Source organism: Geospiza fortis, unplaced genomic scaffold (assembly GCF_000277835.1).
Source record: "Geospiza fortis unplaced genomic scaffold, GeoFor_1.0 scaffold13, whole genome shotgun sequence".
NCBI lineage: Eukaryota > Metazoa > Chordata > Aves > Passeriformes > Thraupidae > Geospiza > Geospiza fortis.
This window is the reverse complement of record NW_005054384.1, coordinates 770,052-792,248: the sequence shown is the minus strand read 5'-3', so window position 1 is coordinate 792,248 and position 22,197 is coordinate 770,052. Positions and strand designations below refer to the sequence as shown.

General features: G+C 41.6%; 1 protein-coding gene across 2 annotated transcripts in view; it reads left to right on the top strand.

The window, feature by feature from the left end:
* The window catches only part of MICAL3 (microtubule associated monooxygenase, calponin and LIM domain containing 3), a 157,112-nt gene that overhangs the window by 39,954 nt on the left and 94,961 nt on the right, over positions 1-22,197 (top strand). For both annotated transcript variants that reach the window (XM_031060507.1, XM_031060508.1), the window contains exons 2-4: positions 14,088-14,463; positions 19,893-20,100; positions 21,433-21,549. In XM_031060507.1, coding sequence (XP_030916367.1) covers positions 14,200-14,463; positions 19,893-20,100; positions 21,433-21,549 — 589 coding nt within the window. In that variant the 5' untranslated portion in view covers positions 14,088-14,199. The remainder of the gene's footprint in view (positions 1-14,087; positions 14,464-19,892; positions 20,101-21,432; positions 21,550-22,197) is intronic.

The window sequence follows — 22,197 nt, the reverse complement described above, 5'->3', positions numbered from 1 at the left end:
GCTGAAGGAAGCCAGGAGAGGAGTGTGCTGGAAGCTTCTCTGTTCTCCACTCTGTCTGTAGAAAAGACTGCTGAGAGAATGAGCCAGCCAGCCTGGTCATTCCAGTTACAGAGAGAGGAAACTGCTCTTGTTCACTTCAGGTGGTCATTTGTGTGTCTGTGGACATCACACCCAACACTTGTCAGCCTGACCTGAGGTGGGATTGAAATAGAAGTGGGCACAGATTGTGTGTGAGGTTCAGTTCTAAGTGAAAGTCAAACTCACCTTTAGCAATGGATTGATGTTGTTTGCAGGTGTTTTGCATCCTCACCTGCCTTGCTGCAGGTTGCTTTGCAGTGTTGTCAGCTTCTCCCACACATACCCTGGGTGGCTTTGAGTTCTTCCAGGGAAAGCAATCTTTAATAGCAAGGTACCTGGTTTTTTGTTGGCCATTTTCATTAGATGTTACCTTGCTCTGAATTTGCTTACATAAGCTTGTGTTAATGTGGCGTGTGGTGTAAGTAATAAATAGCTCTGTGCTAGAAGTGAACTGCCTTGTCCTCTGCAGTGGGGGAATGTGGAGTCTAAGGCTTAGATCTGAGCTCACAGAGTCACTAAGTGCTGGGTGAGTCCATGGACAGGGGGTATGGGTACCACAGATGTTTTCTCCAGCGTGTCCTGTGAGTTACTGGGGTGCCACAGTGTTGTGAGGAGTAACCTTGGGGTTACTCCTGCCAGTCTGCAGTGAGATGCGCTCTAGACCTTGTGTACAACAGCCTGGCAGGCTGTTTTCTCCAAAACCAGCAAGTGTGAAGAGCATAGGGGCACGTGGAAGCACTGGAACAGGTAGGAGGCCAAGCTGCAGAAGGGAGCACCTCTTGTGTCCAGTGAACAATGCTGTATTATGCTTGTCAAGGGCAGAGTTTCACATTTCATTACAGCTGGATACTGTAAACTTGCTGCTTTGTTCTGTTTCTCTAAGATGTTACTGCATCTCCAATCTATGGCTGTTTATAAATGTGCCAGCAACCTTGGACTGAAGTCAGACATGTCTAAATACTGATCTTTCTGTTAAACTTGAGACCCTGCTGATCTGCTTAATGGCTGTATTACTGTCAGATCTAAGGAGTTAGCCAGGGGACTAATGAAAGTGAAGTTACTGTTCCGTAGCATATGTGGAAAAGGGAAAACCAAGCTTATTCAAGATCAGATTAGAGCGATGCTGAATCAACCACACTCTTGGGGTATTTTAGATATTTCTAAGAGCAATTCAAAGACGCAAAATAATTTTTCTTCTTTTGGGATAATGGACTCCTGGGCAACATATAATGTATGCTTGGAGCACTTAGAACAGTACTTATCTCTTAAATTCTCTTATGTAATTTGGTGAAGTGATTATACCTGCATAGCTTGTAGTCATCTTACATTCCTTTATTAGCTGTGAGGACACAGATGTGGCATAAATTGCCTGAAGTATTGCTTTGCATAGCATAGCTTTGCCATTGAGGGAAAACAACATTCAAATTTCATTTTCCAAAGTAAACAACATGCGGGAGCATACCAGCAGCTTTTACTAAGCTGTTGTAGCAAAACCAGAGTTTTCTTGAGATTGTATGAACAGCCTTTCCACAAAACACTGTTTCTGGCAACTCTATGCACACAGGCAAAATTCTGGAAGTCTCTTGCCACCTTCAACTTTCAAGGCTGTAATTCTTTAGAACAGAGGAAGAAGCAAAATTCCATCCATCCTGTCAAGGAAACAGAGTTTCAAATGGCAGGGTCACCTCCCTCTCACTTCTTCCCACCCCACACACTCTGTCAGAGGACAGAGGGTTACAGAAATGGCTACAGTATCAGCTGCTTTCACAGAAATTCAACTTCATGCAGCTAAAGGCCTTGAACGAAATAATTTTGCACAGCCTTCAATGAACTTTCAATAAAGTTGTTTTGCTTTGCATACATGTTTGCATTCATGGTAAGGGGTAATAAACTGAGTAATTGCCTTGGGCTTTTCTTGTTGGAGAGTGCTCTAGAACCCCACTTCCCTGATTTCAAATACTGAGTTACAGGACAAAAGCCAACACATTTTTCTGCCACTCCTGGAGGTGTTCTATCCTGGTTTTTTTTATATTGCTATAAGTAGGTCAGGAAGTAGAGGAGACTGGAAGGGCTGATCACAAGTGCTGACCACAGCCTGTGGGAATCTTCCACATGAAGCTCGAGCAGTCTCCTGGCCCATGGCATTGATATTGCATCTGAAAAGACTGCTGCATCCAAATATCATATTTGTTTCTTTCACAAAAAGGACCCAATTGTGTTTAGAAGGGAAAGAAATGAGTATGGGGAGGAAGGGTTCCTGTTCCTGCTCTTAAAGGATCAGGGCTGTATTTCTCTGCCTCTGAGACCATCTCTACCTTTACATTGGTATTCTGTGGAAAGAACTAGAACTTACAGGATACACATGAAATTAAATTCAATAGTGTGAGGCAATCTGATGGCCTTTCACTTGGAAATAACCAAGAAAGGAGAAAGAGTGATTCCTGTGGTCAGTGAGTACATTAAAATGTATGTTAGTTGTGGATTGTAGAGGTGGAAGAGGCTAAAGCAATCCCAGAATGGGCAGGAGAGGGAGAAGAAAGCTATCTTTGTCCATGGGAGCTTGATTTGACCTTAGCATGATGAAGGCCAAGGGGAGATGTGGCATTGTCTATAAATATATGTGGGAAGGGAGGCAAAGCTAATGCATAGGTCAGCATCATCACAGGAACAGAGAGGTATAAACTTGGCCTGGAAATTAAAAGAAAGCTATTGATCATAAAAACAACTGGCTCAGGAAGAAATGTCTGAGTTGATAACAGGGATGAGACATAAAGCATTCATGATCTCAGTGGGCATAGTGTGATAAGGGTAGGAAATTGCCCATTTTTATCAGCATTAGATTCTTTTGTTCTTCAAATGAGCATTTCCCTGTTATTCCCTATAGTTACAGAATATAATGCAGAAGTTACCACAAAATGTGCGTGCCCGGACGCTGGTGTCAGCCAGGGAAGGGAAATGAACTTTCATGATGGCAATGCCCTTAGCAACTTCAGCTTTTGTTCAGCCAGGCAGATGGTCACTACAGGGCTCTTCCAACTGCAATTGTCTGTTCTGTCCTAGAAAATAAACAGGAGTGTTACAGAAATGAAAGGTTAAAAGCAAACATTGCTTATTACTTCTGGTCACTCCCAAGTATTTAAAGAACCAAATACTGAAGAGGTTTCTGGTTTGCCCCAGGAAATGAGAAGTTTTCCACAGTTAGCCGGATCTTTTGGGTCTATGGAAAAAGCACATGATAATTTCTGGGGTGTATGCGTGGGAAATGACAGGGGAGTGGAGAGCAGACATGGGTTTTACTGGTAGCTCTCAGTGTAATGAGAAAGAAACCCTTTACATTTCTCAGTCCTTAAATTGGAGAAAACTAATCTTTCTAAACAGCAGTATTTGTTTCTGTTAGCATAAACCAATAGTAAATATATAGATATTAAATTGTTTGCTGCCAGTGAACAAACAGAGGGTAGTTCTCAGGTCTCAAAGACCCCAGGTTGTTCTGTACAGTTAATGTTCTCCAGGAGCACCATATGGATTTCCAGGAAAGCAGCTACTGTCATGCTGTGGTGCTTTCACCACTCTTGGTCATTCCCAGCTTATAAAGCTGTGCTCTGCTACCAGTCTGTTCTGGCTGACTGAGCCTAAAAGCAGGAGTTGAATGAAGTTGAAGAAAATACTTGTTAATTTCAGTATTTTTCTTTTCAGATACACCAGCAGCAGCCTGTAGGTATTGTCACTGGGAAAGTCACAAGTGACCTGCAGTCTCTTGTGCTCCTTCTTGCTGCATTAAAAGCATTTTGGGAAAGGGTCATTCTGGCTAGTGCTCAGATACAGGATGTTATGGAATAAGAGATTATGGAAATTACACAGTTTGAGTCCAAGGTCCAGAACTGAATCATCTGCCAGTGGAAATACTGAGCTGCTCTACAGAACAGAGCCTGTGGGCAGCACAGGAGCAAAGCAGTGCCTCAGTCCTGTCAAACCATGCTGGGCAGTCATTGTTCCACAGTGCAGTCTGTGAGCAGGGTGGGCTTTGCCTGTTAACAAAGTGCACACAGATGTGTTGCACAAAAAGTGCTCATAGTTCCCTGGATGAGGACTCTCAGACCCACATTAAGCGAAGGCAAGGCCTGTGCCCCCTCACAGGGCTGCTTTTTCTGCCAGATATCCTCAGCTGAGCTATCTGCCTCAGACCCCCAGATATCCTTGCAGAGGAATGGCCTTTATCCAAAGGAGGATGGAATTAAAAAGGCTAGACAGAGCAGTCCTTGAGGATAAAAGGCAAAGAGAGATGTGTCCTTGCTACTAGGAATAAATTCTGCCAATGGCATCTTTACACTTAGGTTGGATTTAATCTCTGACTAATTCATACCAAGCCTTTTCATGTCCCCACCAGGGCAACTGTACTTGAGGAGATTGGTAATGTCTGCCTCTGGAAGTGATGGCTGCCTTCTTCTTCCAGGAGGCTGCCAGAGCCTCAGGGAGAGGAGAGTAAATCACAGAACCACCTCCAGCTCCTTCCTCTAACTGATTTCCTAACAGATTTTCATTCGCTCCAGGCACTGAGCTTGGCATGGGCTTTGCTGAGAGAGGCATCCTGCAGGTTCCAGGGCTGCAGGGAAATTGCTATCTGGGCAATTGAAACTGCTCAGTGTTTACTGAGAGTCAAATGTCCAGCCAAGTGGGGAAGGTGCTGCCTGGTTGCTATTTATAACCCATGTACAATACGTGCAATTGGTATTATCTGATATCCGGAGCCGAACGGAAAGTTGGATGTTGTGGGTTTTGGTTTTGCCATTCTCTGCCTACAGTTTGGATTACTTTTCAAGATTCTGGTGTATTTTGTAGCATGAGAAAATGCCAACTCTTTATTCTGTTTGTCCAGGTTGAGCCAAAATGTTGAACTGGTTATTTGCTTACAATACATTCCTGTCTCCTGGTAAAAGCTTTCCTTGTACCTCTGAGGAATATGAATGATGTCTGCTTAGACACAGCAGATTGTGCAACAAATTTTCATTAAGCTGCTAGATTTCATCAGTTGTCATTTGATGGTCTCACAGTTGGTTAGTCACTAAGGGTTGCATTTTGCTTTGCTTTTTAAAATTATTATCCTTACTCAGGATTGTGGAGCATGCCAGAGTGCAAAGGGTTGGTATTCTTATCTTGGAAAGAGAAAAGATTTACATGAGTAAATTTATCGAAGGTTAATACTAAACTAAGTTTAATGTACTGTCAAGAACCCCAAAATGTAAGCATAGTGAGAGTGTTTTGAGGAAAGGATGGGATAAAGACTTTCCCTCTGAAATTAAAGTTATGTCTACAGGAATGCAGCCTGGGAGAGGTTACAGAGGAGGTTTGTGGCTTGTGTGGAATAGACCTTCACCAAATGATCTAATTTATGAAATAAAAGTTATAGGATGAATGTGTGGGTGTGTTTTCTTCCTGTGACAAATTGGGATTTAACATTGTGTCCATTGAACGTGTTCAGTATCTCCCCTGTTATCTAGAAGCCCCATGCCTTTAGAGTCTAATAAATAAGTTTTACTGTAAAAATGAAGTGTAACTCCATAGTGAATCTGGCCAAAAAGATAAGCTATGATGAAAAGTAGTCTCCTGGTTTGTTTCAAATCCTGCTTGGTGCCCTGTTCAGACTCTGCTCAGTCAGTAATGCTCTTGCTGAAGTGTGTAATTCTCCACCTCTGCAAAACAAATTGAAATTGCCTAATTGTATATTATTGTCTAATCTAGTGAGTGATGTGGGGGAGGACAGCACATGGCTGTGAAGCCTGTGGGGTGTTAGAAACAGCCTGATCTAACCTAGATTGAGTTTGTTGTCGTTGCCATTTCTGATTTTGGGTGTATAGACAGACTGCAGAGCACATATTTTTGTGCATAGCTTGGAAGGAGAAAGGAGGGCTGGAGTAGTGGTTTGAGTTACAGGAGCAGGGTACACCCATGAGTGGTTATAAACACACTGTGGGGTTTTCTTTGGCAGCAGTGAAAGCTTGAGGGTGCCAGCCTGCCCTGGGGGAGCTTAGGTCTTATTGCATGGGCTGGGGACAGGGGCAGATTGGAGCATCCAGTAGCTGGGATGCAGAGTGACAAATCACCAGTGACCTCATCTGCAGGTGAGTCTTGAGATGCTGTTCCTGGTTGGACTTGACTTGTTAAAGGAAAGGAGGTGGCAGTTCTGGAGGTCTGGGTTTAAGGTCTGATTTTTTAGGTGGTTTTTTTTTGATTCTGCATGTATCTTTTATGTGGTAATTACACAGGCTAAGGTTGCACCCATGGGTTATAGCATGATCCCAACCTTTCCTGAACGTGTCCTACAATAAAGCTTGGGATTTGTTTTTCTTTTTCTTTTAAAGTTCAGACATCTCTAAATGGTGGTTTGTGGGTTGGAGAAATCTTTACAGCTCTTTTATTCAAATGTCTATTTACATTAGATTTCTTGGCTCCCAAAAGAGTCTTGCAAGATGTGTAGAGGGAAGAAGATTCCGAGATTTTAAACTTCCTCTGCTTTCTGTAATCAGTCTTCTTCCACAGAAAATGGTTATACATCCACTAAATAATCTGTAATCTGTTTGAACTACTCAGTGCAGGGGATTTGTGATGCCATACCTAGCTGACTATGTAAAAATGGTGAAATTAGGAATCTTCTAAGCTTGTTTTCTAGCTCCCTTGTCATCCACCACTTCCTTTCAGGAAGTGCCTGCCTCTTTTCCACACCCATTACAGCTGAGAGTTGGAAGCAGCACAAATAAAGCTTGCTTTCCCATGTTCATTTTTTACTGTCTGTAACTGGAATGTTTTGTGAGAGTCTGGATTTACCAAACCACGGAGGGGTGAGCCCTGGACTTGAAAGTCTAGGCATCTATCTGCTGTGATTCAAATAAATGCTGGCACAAATGGCCAGTCTTTGAGCTTGCTTCTGAGGTGCTAAACATTTGTCTTAATGACTGCTGCAAATGAAGGGGGCTTTGGTAAATTCAGCCTCCTTTGGATCTCCAGGTGATAAGTAATCTTTGACCTATATAAGGGGGAATTACAGAATCACTTGAGTTTGAAAAGACTCTGAGATCACCAAGTCCAACCTATGACCCAGCACCACTGTGTCAGCCAGGCCATGGCACTCAGTGCCACCTCCAGCCTTTCCTTAAACACCTCCAGGGACAGTGGCTCCACCAGCTCCCTGGGTAGCTGTTCCAGTGCCTGACCACCCTTTCTTTGAAGAAATTCCTCCTGATGTCCAGTCTGAACCTCCCCTGGCACAGCTGAAGACTCTTCCTGCGCTCTCACTTCTTCCCTGGGAGAAGAGGCTGACCCCCACCTGGCTACACCCTCCTTTCAGGAGATTGTGGAGAGGATAAGGCCACTCCTGAGCTTCCTCTTCTCCAGGCTGAACAACCCCAGCTCCATCAAGTGCTCCTCACAGGACTTCTGCTTCAGACCCTTCACTGGCTTTGCTCCCTTCCCTGGCTAATTAGGTAATGAGAGGGAGAACTGAAGCACATTAAGTGGAGGCAAGTGCAGGTAAAGAGAAAGCAAGCACATACTGCAGAGGGTGCTAGACCTTTTCATTCTGGTCTCTGAACCATTTTACACGCCCAATAAACATTGGTAATTTTTATGCTCTTGTCACCTGCAGATCCTATGGTTCTATCTGTTTCTTTGTTCCTGTTATCTTTACTCCTCTGTGATCACTTCTGTGATCAGTGCATTGTGTGTTTTGGTGTTAGGTTCTGGCATTTCACTTTCACTTATGTAAGCTTTCACTTACATAAATTTTTGCAAATGTGCTCATGTGAGTTTTATTAGAGAATTTCTTTAATGAGATTTTTTTTTACAAAATACAAATACAGGCTCTGTTTTCTCCCTGTACCATGGAATGGTTTGGGGTGATCAGTGCGCCAGCAGAATCTGGAGATTTCAGTGGATGTGGCTCTCTGGGCTGCAGAGGCTGTTCAAGTGTGTTTGTAGCCTCCACTCTTTGTTCTGCTCAGAATTGCTACTTGGGGCAGAACAGTGTTGTTCTCTAATGCTCAGTAAAGCTTTTCTCAAAGCTGGTGTTTCTGCTCTTTCTTGTGGCATACACAGCATTTTAGCTTGGAAAAAGGAATGGGTCCATGTCCTGCATGGTGTTAAAAGCTGATATACCTTGCTGTGCTAAGGCAACCAATTTGTTTTATCCCCATTTGAAGTCACAGAAATAAAGTTTTATGAAAATGTCATTCTGGTAATTTTAGGAGTCTTTCTTTTGTTTTGTTTTTTTTTAAATAGGCACTTTCCAAGGGTTATTACATAGTGTTTGCAGAGCTCTGGGGAAATCCAACTTGTAAAACTGGGTGGGAACTAACTTTAGGAGATGCATTTCTGTGTTGAAATGTAACATCAGGAACAGCTTCAAAGCACTTCAGATAAAGGAATTCAACTGTGTTGCTCTGTTACATCGTGGTGTGAGAATGACACCTATCCAGGTGTCCTACTGTTATTCCCTTATCTTCTGAGCGAACAGCTACCTCTTCCTTGGTATAATTTAATTTTTTTTCCTCTCTTCCAAAGAAAAGCATTGATCTGTTTCTTGGTCTCTTTCTTTGTTAGTGTTCATTGAGTGTAGGGAGTGCTATGATCAAAGAGTTGTGTATGACAGCAGCAGCAAAGTATGCTTTTTGAGCTCTCATAGAGAAAAGGTTGTTTTTTGTAGGTCAAATGCTTTCAGTAGTTGTGTTGTGGCATTGAAGAAACGGTTGGTAATAAGCAACATACACATTTTTCCTTCTGTACCTTGATGTGAATTTGGGAACCAAAATATTTTCCATAACTGCTTCTCTATTTGTATGTTTCCATGTTCTTGTGTATAATTAGCAGTTCTTCTCGAGTCCTGGGTTGAGTTTTTCTTGACATGAGCATTCTATGAACTGTTTATGTATGTGCTAAGAGCAGGTTCTGGTATTTGCAGTCAAGTTCATACTTGGTTTCTCTTTCTCCCACTTTTGGCCTAACTTGGGAGGGACGGTAGGCAGGAAAGAGGTGGGGACCCAAAAGACTGTCTCCCATGTGGTGGGCAGAAGTGACCAGCTCAGGTTTCATGGTATATTAAAACACAGTTTTCTGACTGCTTATTTGCTCAAGTCTTGAATGTTATGAACAGGAACAGATCTAAATCCCATTTTAAGACGTGCTGTGGACAGGGCTGACGTGCCCTTTTTCCATCTGGTGTAAAAGGGAAGCTGCAAACAATGGCAACCACGCCTTTGTCCTCCTGCTTTCCCATTCTTGGTCTGCATTATATGGAGCTAAAATAGTTGCCAGTTTTGGCTTTAGCTTTTCTTGTCAAAATTGTCCTCTTTTTGCCATCTGTTCCACAGTCTTACCACTGCCCTAAAGCTGCACTTTTTGGTATTGTAATCACTTAGAAAGTCATGAACATATTGTAGAAAATCCATTTTTTCAGTTTTAGCTGAAAGTAAAAGAATGCAAATCTTAGAAATTAAAACAGAGCTTTTTCATTTGTTGGAATAAAGATTTTTTTTTTCTTTGTGTTTGGCTTCCTAAAGAGGGGAGGCTTATGGGATTGAGCCATTTGTTCATCTGCTTTTCAGTTCATCCTTAATAACTTTTGAACAATTTCATCTAGATTCAATGAGGAATAAGAGTCTCAAAGGTTATTGGTTTCCTAAAAGAAAACTGGATGCAGGGTGGAGGAGAGAGACAAAAATAGGTGCCCCCACTGTGTGTAGCATGAGCTTAACTGTAATCTGTGCTTAGGCTTTTGCTAGCCAAGTTGCAAGTGTGTCCTGGCTGCCTGGGTACTGCAGTAATTCAGAGTTTGCCGAGCTTGTTCCTGAGCCTTGCTTAGGCACAGGCTACAGAAGGAGCCAGGAAAGGGAGGCAAGGGCATAGGGAATGTTGCTGGACAGTAGTTTTATGATCATAGACCAGTTTGCTTTCAAATTCCTTATGGTATTACTGCTTCTTCTTGATGCCTGACTTCTCAGAGGTTTGTCTGTCAAGGGTGCATCTGTGGTGTTGGCCTGGCTGTGAAATAACTCAAATGTAAGAAAGCACTTACATGGTGCTCAGAGAAACTCAGCATTCTGAAGTGCAGCTGGGCAGTTACTTTGGCAAATGCTTTATTCACTCCTGATTTAGGGTAGAGAGAACAAGCTGTGAATGTAGATGGAATTAACTCAATAATTTCTAATGGGAAAAAAGAGATGGCTGAAAAATACATTCCCGTAGTATTTTATTTTTTTCCTGGGCTCAAGTCATTGCTTGAATGAACACTTTGAACAAAATTAGGATGGAAATGTGGAGGGAGTGGTGACTCATATAATGGGGATTTATTTGCCTGAAATATATAAGCCCTGCATTTGCAACACTTGCTGCAGAACTTCAATTTGTACAACCAAAATCATTATGTGTGGAATTTGAAAATCTCCTCTTATCTCTTGCCTTTGGCAGAAGTAGGGCACTGGGCTTTCTTTCTCGTGTATGCATTTGATAAAATATTCATATTCCTGCATCTGTGGTGATTGTGGGAAGGAACCACCACCTGGAATTATTCACTGCCTGCATCTCTGTGTTTTCCATTGGTTTCTTTTGTCCTGGGCGAGCACTGGAGATCCTGAGGGTACTTGGAGCCATGAGTCAGTGACAACCTCCTGCTATTATTGTAAATAGCAACGTGAACACTGTTCTTGCATGCGTTTTTCCACGGGCTTTGTCTTTCTCGCCCAGCTCCCAAGCCAAGGAATTCACAGAGCATCTGAGTCAGCAATCAGCTGCCTCGAGACAAAACATGCAGGATACTGCAGACTTGCAGAACAGCCAGCAAGGCACACCAGTACCCTGGAAACCTAGCAAATAATTCCTGCCTGCCCTTGCTTTCCTCCTGTAATTTCCATGTTCTCTGACGTGTTGCTCTTGGGTTCCAAGGGCTCAGGGTGTTTACATCAGGAATGCAGAGTTCTAGGGAGTGACCTAATGTGGTGACTGAAGCCTTGGTGTTTCACCCGTGGGCATAACTGATTTCCCAGGCTGTATGAAATGGGATTTGGGCAGAGCTGCCATGCTAAGGTACCCCTTGGAATGTGCTGGCTCAAATGACCTGTTTGTTCCAGGTTTGGCTGCAGCTTGGCAAACCTCAGACACACAGCAGTAAGTTCCTAGAGTGAAAGGATATTATGTTTAATATCCACGTGTTTTGTGGGGCAACACACACCCCAGTGTCCATGTGGCAAAAGAACAAGTTTATTGTATGAAGCCCTGTTTATAAAAGGGGTTTGAAAACCTGGGCAGTGCTGTGTTCCTTAACACCACCCAGCTCCTGGACCTGTGAGATGTCTGCAGCTTAGGATGGAACAGAATTGAGAATCCTTTCTTTCATCCTGGGGGCCAGCTTGTTTTCTTATTTATAGCCAAATTAATTGCCCAGTACAAGCCAGCTTGTACTGTCATAAAATGTGACAAAAAGAGGTTGGGTTTTAACTTTGGTGTGTTTGAGCAGTGCAAAACCAATACTGCTTCACTTCCTTGGTGAAAAGCTATGGGAGAAGCAAGAGTAAGAAGTGATCCCTGTGCTGTCCTTACATCTGGATGTATCAGAAGTGGAATGTGGACTAACAGACCTGAATTGTGACTCCACTTAATTTAGGTCATGTAGTTGTATTGCTTTTTCTGAACAAGTCTCAGTCATGCAAAGCACTGTGTAAAGTGAGTGTTTGGGTGGCAGAAAGGGGGTGCAAGAAGTGGGGGGAACATAAGAGTATTCAGCTTGGAATGCTGTGCTGATTAATGAGGCATATGACTTTAGGCTGTAGGTATTTTATTGTGTCTGTAGGACACAGAGACACTGAAATGACTCCTTCAGCGTTAGAAGTGTTTTGTTGGAGTCCATTATAATATTCTTCTTGAGAACAAAAGAGGAGACACAGGTCTTCAGTACCTGGCTGGGCCAGAAGAGAGATGAAGAGGGACTTTTAACAAGGACATGAATGATAGGACAAGGGAAATGGTTTCAAACTGTTGTAGGGCAGGTTTAGATTGGGTATTGAGAAGCTCTTTGCTGTGAGGGCACTGAGACACTGGCACAGGTTGCCCAGAGAAGCTGTGGATGCCCCATCCCTGGAAGCACTCGAGCAAATTAGATGGAGCTTTGAGCAACCTGTTCTAGTGGGAGGTGTCCCTGCCTATGGCGGGGGCATTGGGACTTTGTGACCTTTAAGGTGTCCCTTCCAAACCAAACCAGTTTAGGGTTCTGTGACTTGGCTTCTGTAGCAGTGCCGTGATTTCCCTGAGGTGCAAGCCTGAAGCATGTTTCCAGCTTCACAACAGTGAAGTTAAGATGGAAAACAAGGAAAGCAGTTCCAATTTGCTTAGCAGCGGCACTGATATGGACATGGGCATCACTATCAGCCAGTTAGAAAAACAGCTTCGTGGGTACTGAGTCCTCTAAGATGGCTGTCCTTATAAAGTTAGAATTACATTCTGCACTATAACCCACTGCTGTACTTTGATTTCTGTAGGAACTTTTATTTTTAAAAACTACCAGCTTGTGGCTGTATGTAAAGGTTTCCAGGACTCCTTTGCTGTTTCTAAACATAAATAATGAATACCATGTTAGGCTGAAAAGCAGGAGTGCCCAAATAAACTACTGGAGAGCTGTCATATGGGAGGGGAAGAGACATGAGCTGTAATGTTTGGCTTGGCTTCCTGTCTGCTGGAAGCAGGAAAAGAGCTGGTGAGAATCTAAAAAGTTTTATCCAAGTCCACATATTTCCCTTTTTGCCTCAATACCCTTTGCAAAAAAAAAAAAAAAAAAGGGCAAAAACCACCTTGGAAGTGCTTTCACTTCCATAGTTTGTGCATATGTTCCCATGCTGCCTTCATATCTGAAGGCAAACAGAGCTATTCTTTCTCAGCAAGAAGGGTAATTTAGAGTATACTTAGTGTTACCTATAAAAGAAAGAAAAAGGTTTATTCTATATAAAAGAGAGAGAGGAAGAGCTGATACCTGTGCTTTAAACATGATCCAAACAATTCTATAGGTCTCCAGCCTGCTTCTGAGGCATCCCAGAAACGAGCAGCGCAGAGCTCGTGACAGCAGCTCTGCCCCAGCAGGTTAAAGTAGACCCCAGCTACCACCTAAAATTTTCTATGGACCTGCATATCAAAAGAAGCTGAAAAACACAAAATAGGGGAATTACTATGGGACCTTAGAAGGCTCATGCACCAGCCATGTTTCACTCTTACGCTGCTCATTTATGGGCTGAATTATGTGTGTAGGCTTTAGGTAAGGGAAATATTTATAATGCTTTATGCAACATAGACAGGCTTCCTTTTTACAGCCTTGACTAATTTTTCCAAGAAATTGATTGCTATTAGCAGGTTTAACTTATTTTTAAGATCACAGTAAGCATCACTGTGCAAAAACCAGTCTTGGCAAGGACTGTATATCAGCTTCTGCTATGCCATCCTCTCTTATCTCTATTTATCATGACCAAAGACGTGTCTTTTTAGAATGAAGGCACAAAAGCTTATTTTACTGATGGAGTACAGACTCTTGAAGTGTTTTGTGGCAGTCGTGTTTTTAACACCAGCCCATAACTGTTGCTGTGGTGTTACACAGTAGCTGCAACATGGTAGGGTCTGCCTGTTCTGTTTTACAGCCTCTGCCCTCTTCCAGACACCGTGTAACATCTGCCTGTTTACTTGTAACTTCCCTGCTCTTCACGCAGAATGAGTTTGGATAAAAGAGCAGGGAAAACTCATTCCAAGGCACTGGCTCAGGTTAAAGTATTTTGTGATTTAACAGAGGTGTGAGATGTGCTGCTGTCTGCAGTGAGGCTCAGTGAGCTCTGGAAGCCTCCTCTTCAGTCAGCTTGGGTAGAAATCCTTGGGATATCAATCACCTGAGAACTGACTGGGAATCTGGGCTCTCACTTCAGCAGGCTTAGACAAAATTTTGGAACCAAAAAGAGCAAGTTCAGTTATGCTTTCTTCTTTTTGTTTTATAGGTTAATAATGCTTGTAAGGCAGAGGTGAAAGTGGCTCAGCAGAACAACATCAGGAAATCTGGCAGACTGGAAGAGCTCAGCTGCCCCCCTGGGCAGCTGCCACGTGTGAAGCATGGAGGAAAGTAAAAACGAGAAGGTGAACCAGGCTCATGTTCTCTTTGACAGATTTGTCCAGGCTTCCACCTGCAAGGGGACTCTTAAGGCTTTCCAGGAGCTCTGTGACTATCTGGAACTAAAGCCCAAGGACTATCGTTCCTTCTATCACAAACTCAAGTCCAAGCTCAATTACTGGAAAGCCAAAGCCTTGTGGGCCAAATTGGATAAAAGAGGCAGCCACAAGGACTACAAGAAGGGGAAAGCATGCGCCAACACCAAGGTAAGAGGTTCAGTCACCATGGGCCAGGCAGCTCTTACCCAATCCCTCTGGAATACACAGTAAAAAGGTGTGGATGTAGGAAAATATTGCCTGGTGTAAGCTAGGGAAGTTTCAGGAATGTTCTCACAATTTTAGTGTTTGATCAGCAATCAGAAATTCCTTTTATCACCACCAGATGTGACTGCCCACCTGAATGTTTGTATTTTATTCAGGAGGAGCAGCCAGCAAGTTCTTACAATGAAAGTTTTTGTAGCATAGGTGCTATAGATAGATGGCTTGCAAAGTCTTAATTGGTAAACCTTTAATCTTGGTTGACTCCTTGTTGCATTTTGACAGCAACAGGAATGTGTTTTGTTGGAGTCTAGGATCCAAAATATGCGTGTTTGGAAATTTCCAGTTGTAATTTGAAAATTCTCATGACTCTCTGAAGAAAACTGAACTTTTCTGCTAATTTGGCAAAACAGACTGTTTCCCATTATTTAGAAAGTGATCAATTTTATTCTAGGTTCAAAGAAAAAAATATGCTGTGGAAACTCATACCAATTCTTTTAAAAAGGTTGGTATGTGTGGTATTTACTGCAGGAATTCCTGCTTTTACACACACACACAGCATTTTACTATTTTTTAAACCTGAATTACTGTGAGCTGTTATTTATGTGCTGCTCCCCTTGGACAGTGCAGTTTGAAAGCAGTTCTTTATATCATTTATTGAAATGTGAATAGAATAGGTTGGTTTTGTAAATTATCAAGCACTTTTTTTTTCCAAAATAGACAAATAGTGCAGAATAGGATAAAATTAGAACAGGATTCTGTCCTCCTTTGTTGAGGACAATAGATGCTGTTCTTTCTCTTGAATAGGCACCTTTTGAGAGAAGGAAGTACTTTAATTGGAAGAGTTAATGACTAATTCCTCAGTATAGAATTGAGGGAGAATATATCTTGTTTAGAGAATGTAATTTCAGATCTGTGGACTTATATTTTCCTCCAACTGGATATTAGAAAGTTATATACTTTTCTTAATTGTTTATCTTGTTTCACTTTCCAGTGGCTATTTTCATAGGGATGGAGGCATTTATAATGAATTACTGTAGTAACACTTGGTAAACTCTGAAAATCAAACAATTGGGCACTGTTGGTAGTCACAGTGGGCAGCAGCTTCAACACCCCAAAATTCCAACCACTGTTAAAGTTTACATTTTCAAGATAAGAAAGGAAGGGTTTACCAGAAGATGAATGTAGTGGGTTTTGTGTATGGTTAGGAGTAAATCTTCCAAGTGCTATGAACATCATGGAGAAGAATTCCAAATTTTCTGCAAAACTGATCACCTTGTGCATTCATTAGATTCAGGAATTGCTCTTACTTTGAATGAAACATAATGGGTTAAACTGAGCTAAGGTGTTTAAGTCTGTGAAATGAAGATAGGTGGTTTATGTTTTTAGGACAAAGAGATGGAAGGAGCAAGATGTAGAGGGTTTTAACTTATTTGAATAATAGACTCTAAGAGTGATTTTTGCATCTAGGCTCTGACTGTGTTTGTTAACACTGTGGAAAAGGTTGGTTCAATAATAGAGATGAAACATTAAAGAAGGGATTTAATGGGCAGATAAGTGGATGGTGCTTGATTGTGAGAGCGTACAAAAACCAGATATGAGTGGAGGGTGACATCCAGCTATGAAAGGCATTCAGAAAATCGAGTGCGACATTTATATCCATGGGAAGTGAAGCTGAGTTTAGAAGGACATCAGTGCTCCATTTGGTGTTATTGAGCTTGAATTAACAACTAGGCAGCCACAGGGAAATGTCAGAAAGGTAGAGATTTTAGCTTGGCCAAAAAGTAGCCAACTCTTGAGGTTTTGTGGCTTGACAGCTCTGACAAAGCTGATTAAACCAGTGTCTCTGATGAGGGTGATGCAAAGACCATTTATAGAGGAAGATCACATGAGATCATGGGTGAAGCCCCCTGAGAAGTTGGCAGTGAGAGGAATGAGAGAAAAGAGGTGGTGCTCTGAAAGAATAACTGGAGATCCAGAGGAGTACTGGAGGCTCAAAAGTCATCAGAAAAAGGTGTGCTTTGAGTAAATCATGTAACCAAGTGTCTTTAAAACCTCTCTTCAAGTACAGTTATAAAGTGGATAAAAGGAGTAAAGCATCCTGGGAGTGATGTTTGACTGAAGAGGTTGCTGGGGATTTTGTATCCTCCAGAAGCTTAACCTATTTCATACAGCACAGCCAAGTTAAAGAGAGTGAGAATGGAATTGGAGAACTGGGATCAAGAGAGTGGTTGTAGAAGTAGCATGTGGTGGAGTGGTGGTGAGATAAACAGAGAGGCTCATGTGGGACTGCCCCTCATTGAATGATGAGAGGAGAACCTCAGAACTTGCTGATGTTGGTGTGAAGGATCATGGTGATGGGACTGGGCAATGGCTGCAGTGAACATATTTTTTAAACCAAATTTCACCATGTATTCCTCTTATATTTTCATATATGTTTCTATTAATTTCTTGTTTCCTATCCGAATAGTATCTGCCATTAAATGTTTAAATTTACTTTACTCCTAAGAGGTAATCATAACTGTTTAAAGCAGAGGCCTTTTGAAAACTGAGTCATGTGTGATTTGATGTTTCCTAACTCACTTGGCTTTGTATTCCTAATGTTTAATGTAATTTGCAAACTGCTGATTAAAAGGTACAAAGATTTAAGTGGGCATGTGGAGATGATAGAATTTAAAATAAAGATTAGAGTTTTATCTATGTCAGAACAGAAGTCAGTAATTTCTTTAGGAAGCCTGGCTTCTGTATACTTGAACATAAACGAGTTCTGAAGTTTTCATACTTTGTAGGATAGCTCTTAATTGCCCATTTAAAAATTGTTCAGGGATGAGGTGCTGTGCTTGGAGTTGGCCAATTTGTGCACATGGCCAGCATCCAGGCTAACCAGAATTCAGATAATCAGAGTTCATGAAAGTGTCTTGGACGTGATGGGTTGTTCAAATGTAAATAGTTACAAATAGTGCTCTCTCTCCATTGGTTATCCAGAGAATACAGCATTTCAGTTTGCATTTGATGTTCCATTACCATGGCATTGTTACTGGAAACTTAATATAATCTGTCTGAAAGATCTTGAGCAAGAAGTGTTTTTGAGGGGTGACACAGCTTCAGTGCAGGGAATTGCAGCAATTGCTTGGAGTCACTGAGGGGAAAGGGAACAAGGAATAACAGTAGCTGCCTTTATTTGGCTGCACTTGGCATGTCATGGAGTTACTGCTGACTGAGAGTAGCAGAAGATGGGTTTTTATGAGATATCTGGCACTGGAAGAAGCATTAGAGGTGGAAAAGAATTTTTCTGTTTTTAATTGTGCTTAGAATTTATGTTTTATAACAGCATAATTTAATGTTTTTGTGATGGAATTTTAAAAAAGGCAACTTTGACCATAAATTACTTGTTTGAGTATTTTACATTCAGAATATCTGGAATCTTAATCAAAACCCAAGTGCTTTTAACCACATCCTACTATGAGAGCATGGAGGAAGGATAGAGAGGAAAAAAACCTTTTAAGTTCTTGTGACAAAGTTGCAGGCAACTAGCTTATAATTTCATGAAACCTGAGTTTGAACAGTCTGATTTTAGTACAATTCCTTTGCTGTTGTGTACTTCATCATAAATATTTTATATGTGGAAATTTATCAAAGAATGAAAATCACCCAATTCAGTGTGTTCTTGTTGCTTATTGAAATCCAGGCTCTTTGTAGTTACTACCTGAATAAGTATGATGTGCTGAGCTAATTTTCTGAAAAGTTAAAAAAAAATAAGACAAGGTTTGGGAATTACACTTACCTACAAAGAAAGCAATATTAAAATTCAAAGAATATAGATCTAACTGAGGATCCTGTTCAAGATTACCTGTTCAATATACAATTTTATTTAGTTATTTATTAGCTCAGAGGTTGGGTGTGCCTTTTGTCCCAAATGCTTTCAGGTTCCTGAAGCCACTAAAGAAGCAGTGGTGTTATTATTCCCTTCCCTTTCCTCTAGACTTGGATCTCTGCCCTCAGATTTATGTGACTCCTTATCTTATTCAGTAGTCCTACGTGGAATTTGCATGTCAACAGCTATGTCATCACTGCTGTAATTGGTTGGTTTTCCATCATTCAGGCTTTACTTCTGCAGTTTCATGGTGCCTGCAGAGTTTATGCCTCAGTGAGTAAGTGGTAAGAATGTGGCAGCCTTTAAAAATTGTCAGATGGGGATGACCACCAAACACCAAGTTTTGCTTTTTGGGATTGGTTGTTTATCAGAACAGTGGCTCATAGTTAAATTTTGGCATAATTAAGAGTTTCTCAAAGTGCTTTCTTGTGCAGCCATAAGGATCTGGAAGAGAATCATGTGGCAGCACCAGCAGCCACTAGGGTAACAAGGTCTCTGGTTTACTCGGTAGAACTCAAAGTACGATAACGATGAAGAAATGTACTGTGTACTGTATTTATGTGACTGCACATACCAACACTTTCTCTGTGCACCTCAGTTTCTGTGGGTAAAAAGTGTCTCCTGACTATCTTGGGTTTTTAATCTGAAAGTATTTTGCTGCATCATTCTGTTCTCAGAAGGTACTTCAACACTAGACACGCATGTATTTTACATTCTCAAGTTGTTTTTGGCATCTGATGGTGTTTGTGAGTAGAGTGGAAAAAGATAAGAGAAGGTGAAAGACCTTTCATATGACAAAGGTTAGGTTGGAGAAAAGATTTGTGTGGTCACACAAAGGTTTTGTTTACATGATGTTTACTTCCCTGAAGTCTCATTTGCTGCAGTAGTAGAAGCCCCAAAGCACCACCAAAGGCATAAAATATTGTGCTCTGACTTGGCTACTCTTTTATTCTCTTACTCTAAATGATGGTGTTTATAAAAACATTAGTGTCTTGTGTTTGTCTGCTGTAGCTTTTGCAATACTACTGAAGATATTCTAAAGAAAGGCCAGCTCAGTGTTTGGAAGATGAGAGGAAAACTTGTCAGTGGTTTTGTTTTTGGGGGGTTGTTTTGATTTTCTGTTTTGTTTTTTTTTTTTTAGAAAAAAAAGTGGAATGTGGGAGGGAGAAGCCTTCAGAAACATTGCTGTTCTCCAGGTAGCTTGGAGAGTATGACTTGGCAGCTCTTCCTAGAGCAAGGGTTGCAAGCACACAGTTTTACTCGCCTGCTTCCCGAGTCTTTTGACTGCTCTGCAGTATACTTTATTTTCAGGTTGTGGTTTCTGCTTATCAATGCCAGAACTTAGCAGGTAGAAACAGAGAGACTGATCTGAAATTCCAGCTTATGTTTCAGACAAAGAGCACTTCTTCCTTGGATTGGGAGCCTTGGGATGCTCGGAAGCTGCTGCAGAAATCCCCATTTCCTCCAAGGACTGTGCAGTTATTCAGTGCTGGTTGTTTTGCAGTGTCTGATAATTGGGGCTGGACCCTGTGGCCTTCGCACAGCCATCGACCTGTCCTTCCTGGGAGCCAAGGTGGTGGTGATAGAGAAGAGGGACGCCTTCTCCCGCAACAACGTGCTGCACCTCTGGCCCTTCACCATCCACGACCTCAGGGGCCTCGGCGCCAAAAAGTTCTATGGCAAATTCTGTGCAGGATCCATAGACCATATCAGTAAGTACAGGCAGGGCTGGGCACAGCAGCACTACTTCTTCCTGGGGGGAGGAAGGTGAGGGTGAAAATTCAGCCTACACAGTCCCTGCTCTCAAGTTTTTGTGGTACAGTTCAGCATTACTTTTGCATTCTGGGCTGGTCATGAGGTTAAAACATGCAGTGTTTATCTGTCATCTCTTAGACATTCCTAAGGCATAGCTTCTTCCTACACTGAAAAGTACACTTAAACGTTTTTTTTTTAATGGGTAATTTTTCTGATTTTTGCTGATACATTCCTGCAGCTGCCACATTGTTCTGTTTCTCTTGAGCAACTTGTAAAGAAAAATTAGTGCATGCTTTTGAACATTCTTGTGAATTTCAGTCTGGAGAGAGGAGGAGCAGTTTCGGCTTTGTTAATGTTCAGGAGAGTGATGAAGATATGTTTTGATTAAATAGATGTTTGTGTTAAAACTGAGAATAATCTTGATGATTTTTATATTCTGTTAAATCAGTCCTCTTTGAAAGCTGAATGCTTTGGTGGAGTAGGAGTTATTTTTCTTTTCTTTTTTCTTCCCCAAAAGTGACTGTACAAGGCACAACCAGGTGTTGCCCACCAGTCTGTGTTGTCTTTTTTTTAATTTGGCAACAAATGGTAAAACTGGAAGATTTCTTTGTAACTTCAGCCTTGCAGATTGCTTTTCCCCTCTAATTTATTTTCATTTTTATTCTTCCAGTCTTTATGCATTTGTCTTTTTTTGTGTATCAGCACGCTAAAATTTAGTGTTTAGGTGGAGGATTTTTTCATTTCAATATCTGAAATATGATAGTAAACTGTTTTCCTTCAAATTAATTGAGTTTGCACGCTGTAATTTTCATTCTCATTGCCAAAGTTACCTGAAGAGGAGAGAGGTGGTGAGGAGATTTCTATGCCCTCACTAACCCAGAGGTGCTGGGATGAAGGTGCAGTCACTATTACAGCTGGGCTGATCCAGTGGCTCTCTGCCATCTGTGACAAATGCAGTCCTGCCTGTGTTGTCTTCCCTCCCTCTCCTGCAGCTCATGTCCTGGTTGTTACCCTTGTTGCTGGTTAGGGGACTGAAACCACTAAAAATTACTTTTTATGCTTGGAAAAGAGTTAAAGAGTTGGGTTTTCAGCTGTGTAGAATTTTCTTAGCATGCTGTAATATCACACACCAGTGGTGCCTGGATGAAATGCAGGGAACTCTGTGGGGAAGAGGAAACTAGCAGCTGGCCTTTAAGTCAGGGTATCAGTAATGTCACACAGACACATGTGGGCACTTGTGCTCTTTTCTTTTCCTTCTATTTCTTTATCATCTGCTTTTTTCTTTGCAGGTATCCGTCAGCTCCAGCTGATCCTTTTGAAGGTTGCCTTGATCTTGGGAATAGAGATCCATGTCAATGTGGAGTTCCGGGGGCTCGTTTACCCTCCAGAGGACCAGGAGAATGAAAGCAAGTAGCACTGAAATGGGCAGTAGAGAAGGGGGGAGTTGTGGTAGGATACACAGGATACACTCCTGAGCTCTGCTTATGATGTTAAGTCCTTTCCTTGTGCTCCATTAATAAGAATAGTTATTAATCCATTTTTGCTTGGATTTGTAGTAGGATTTGCTTTTTCTAGTGACATATCCAAATTAGTTCCTGTATGAAACAAAGTCACCAGAAGGACTGCACAGAAATAGACCAAGACATGGTAAATTGTAATTGGTTCTAAAATACTTAAGCCTATTACATAACATTTTGAAACAACTCCTTTCTTTGCTTTCAGTGAGCATATTTATATTGGTGAATGATCCTTGTTGTACTTTTAGTATCACTGTGAAACCTGTTCTCTGGTCACCACAGGAGTTGTAGCTTACTTGTTTTTTGGCCTTTTATTAATTGTATAGGCAGTAGAGAAGTTTGTAGGGGCCCTTAAAGTAATTAGGGGCATTTTAGCAGAATTGTGTCTGCCTCTGATTCACGTGGAATTGCTGCACAGTTCAGGAATAGCCCTCTCATCAATGTAGCTGTCCTGCAGGGTTTCTTGGCTGATCACATATTGAAGGATTTATTGATAGTAAGAACTGATTTTATCTATTTTTTTTTCTATTATTATTG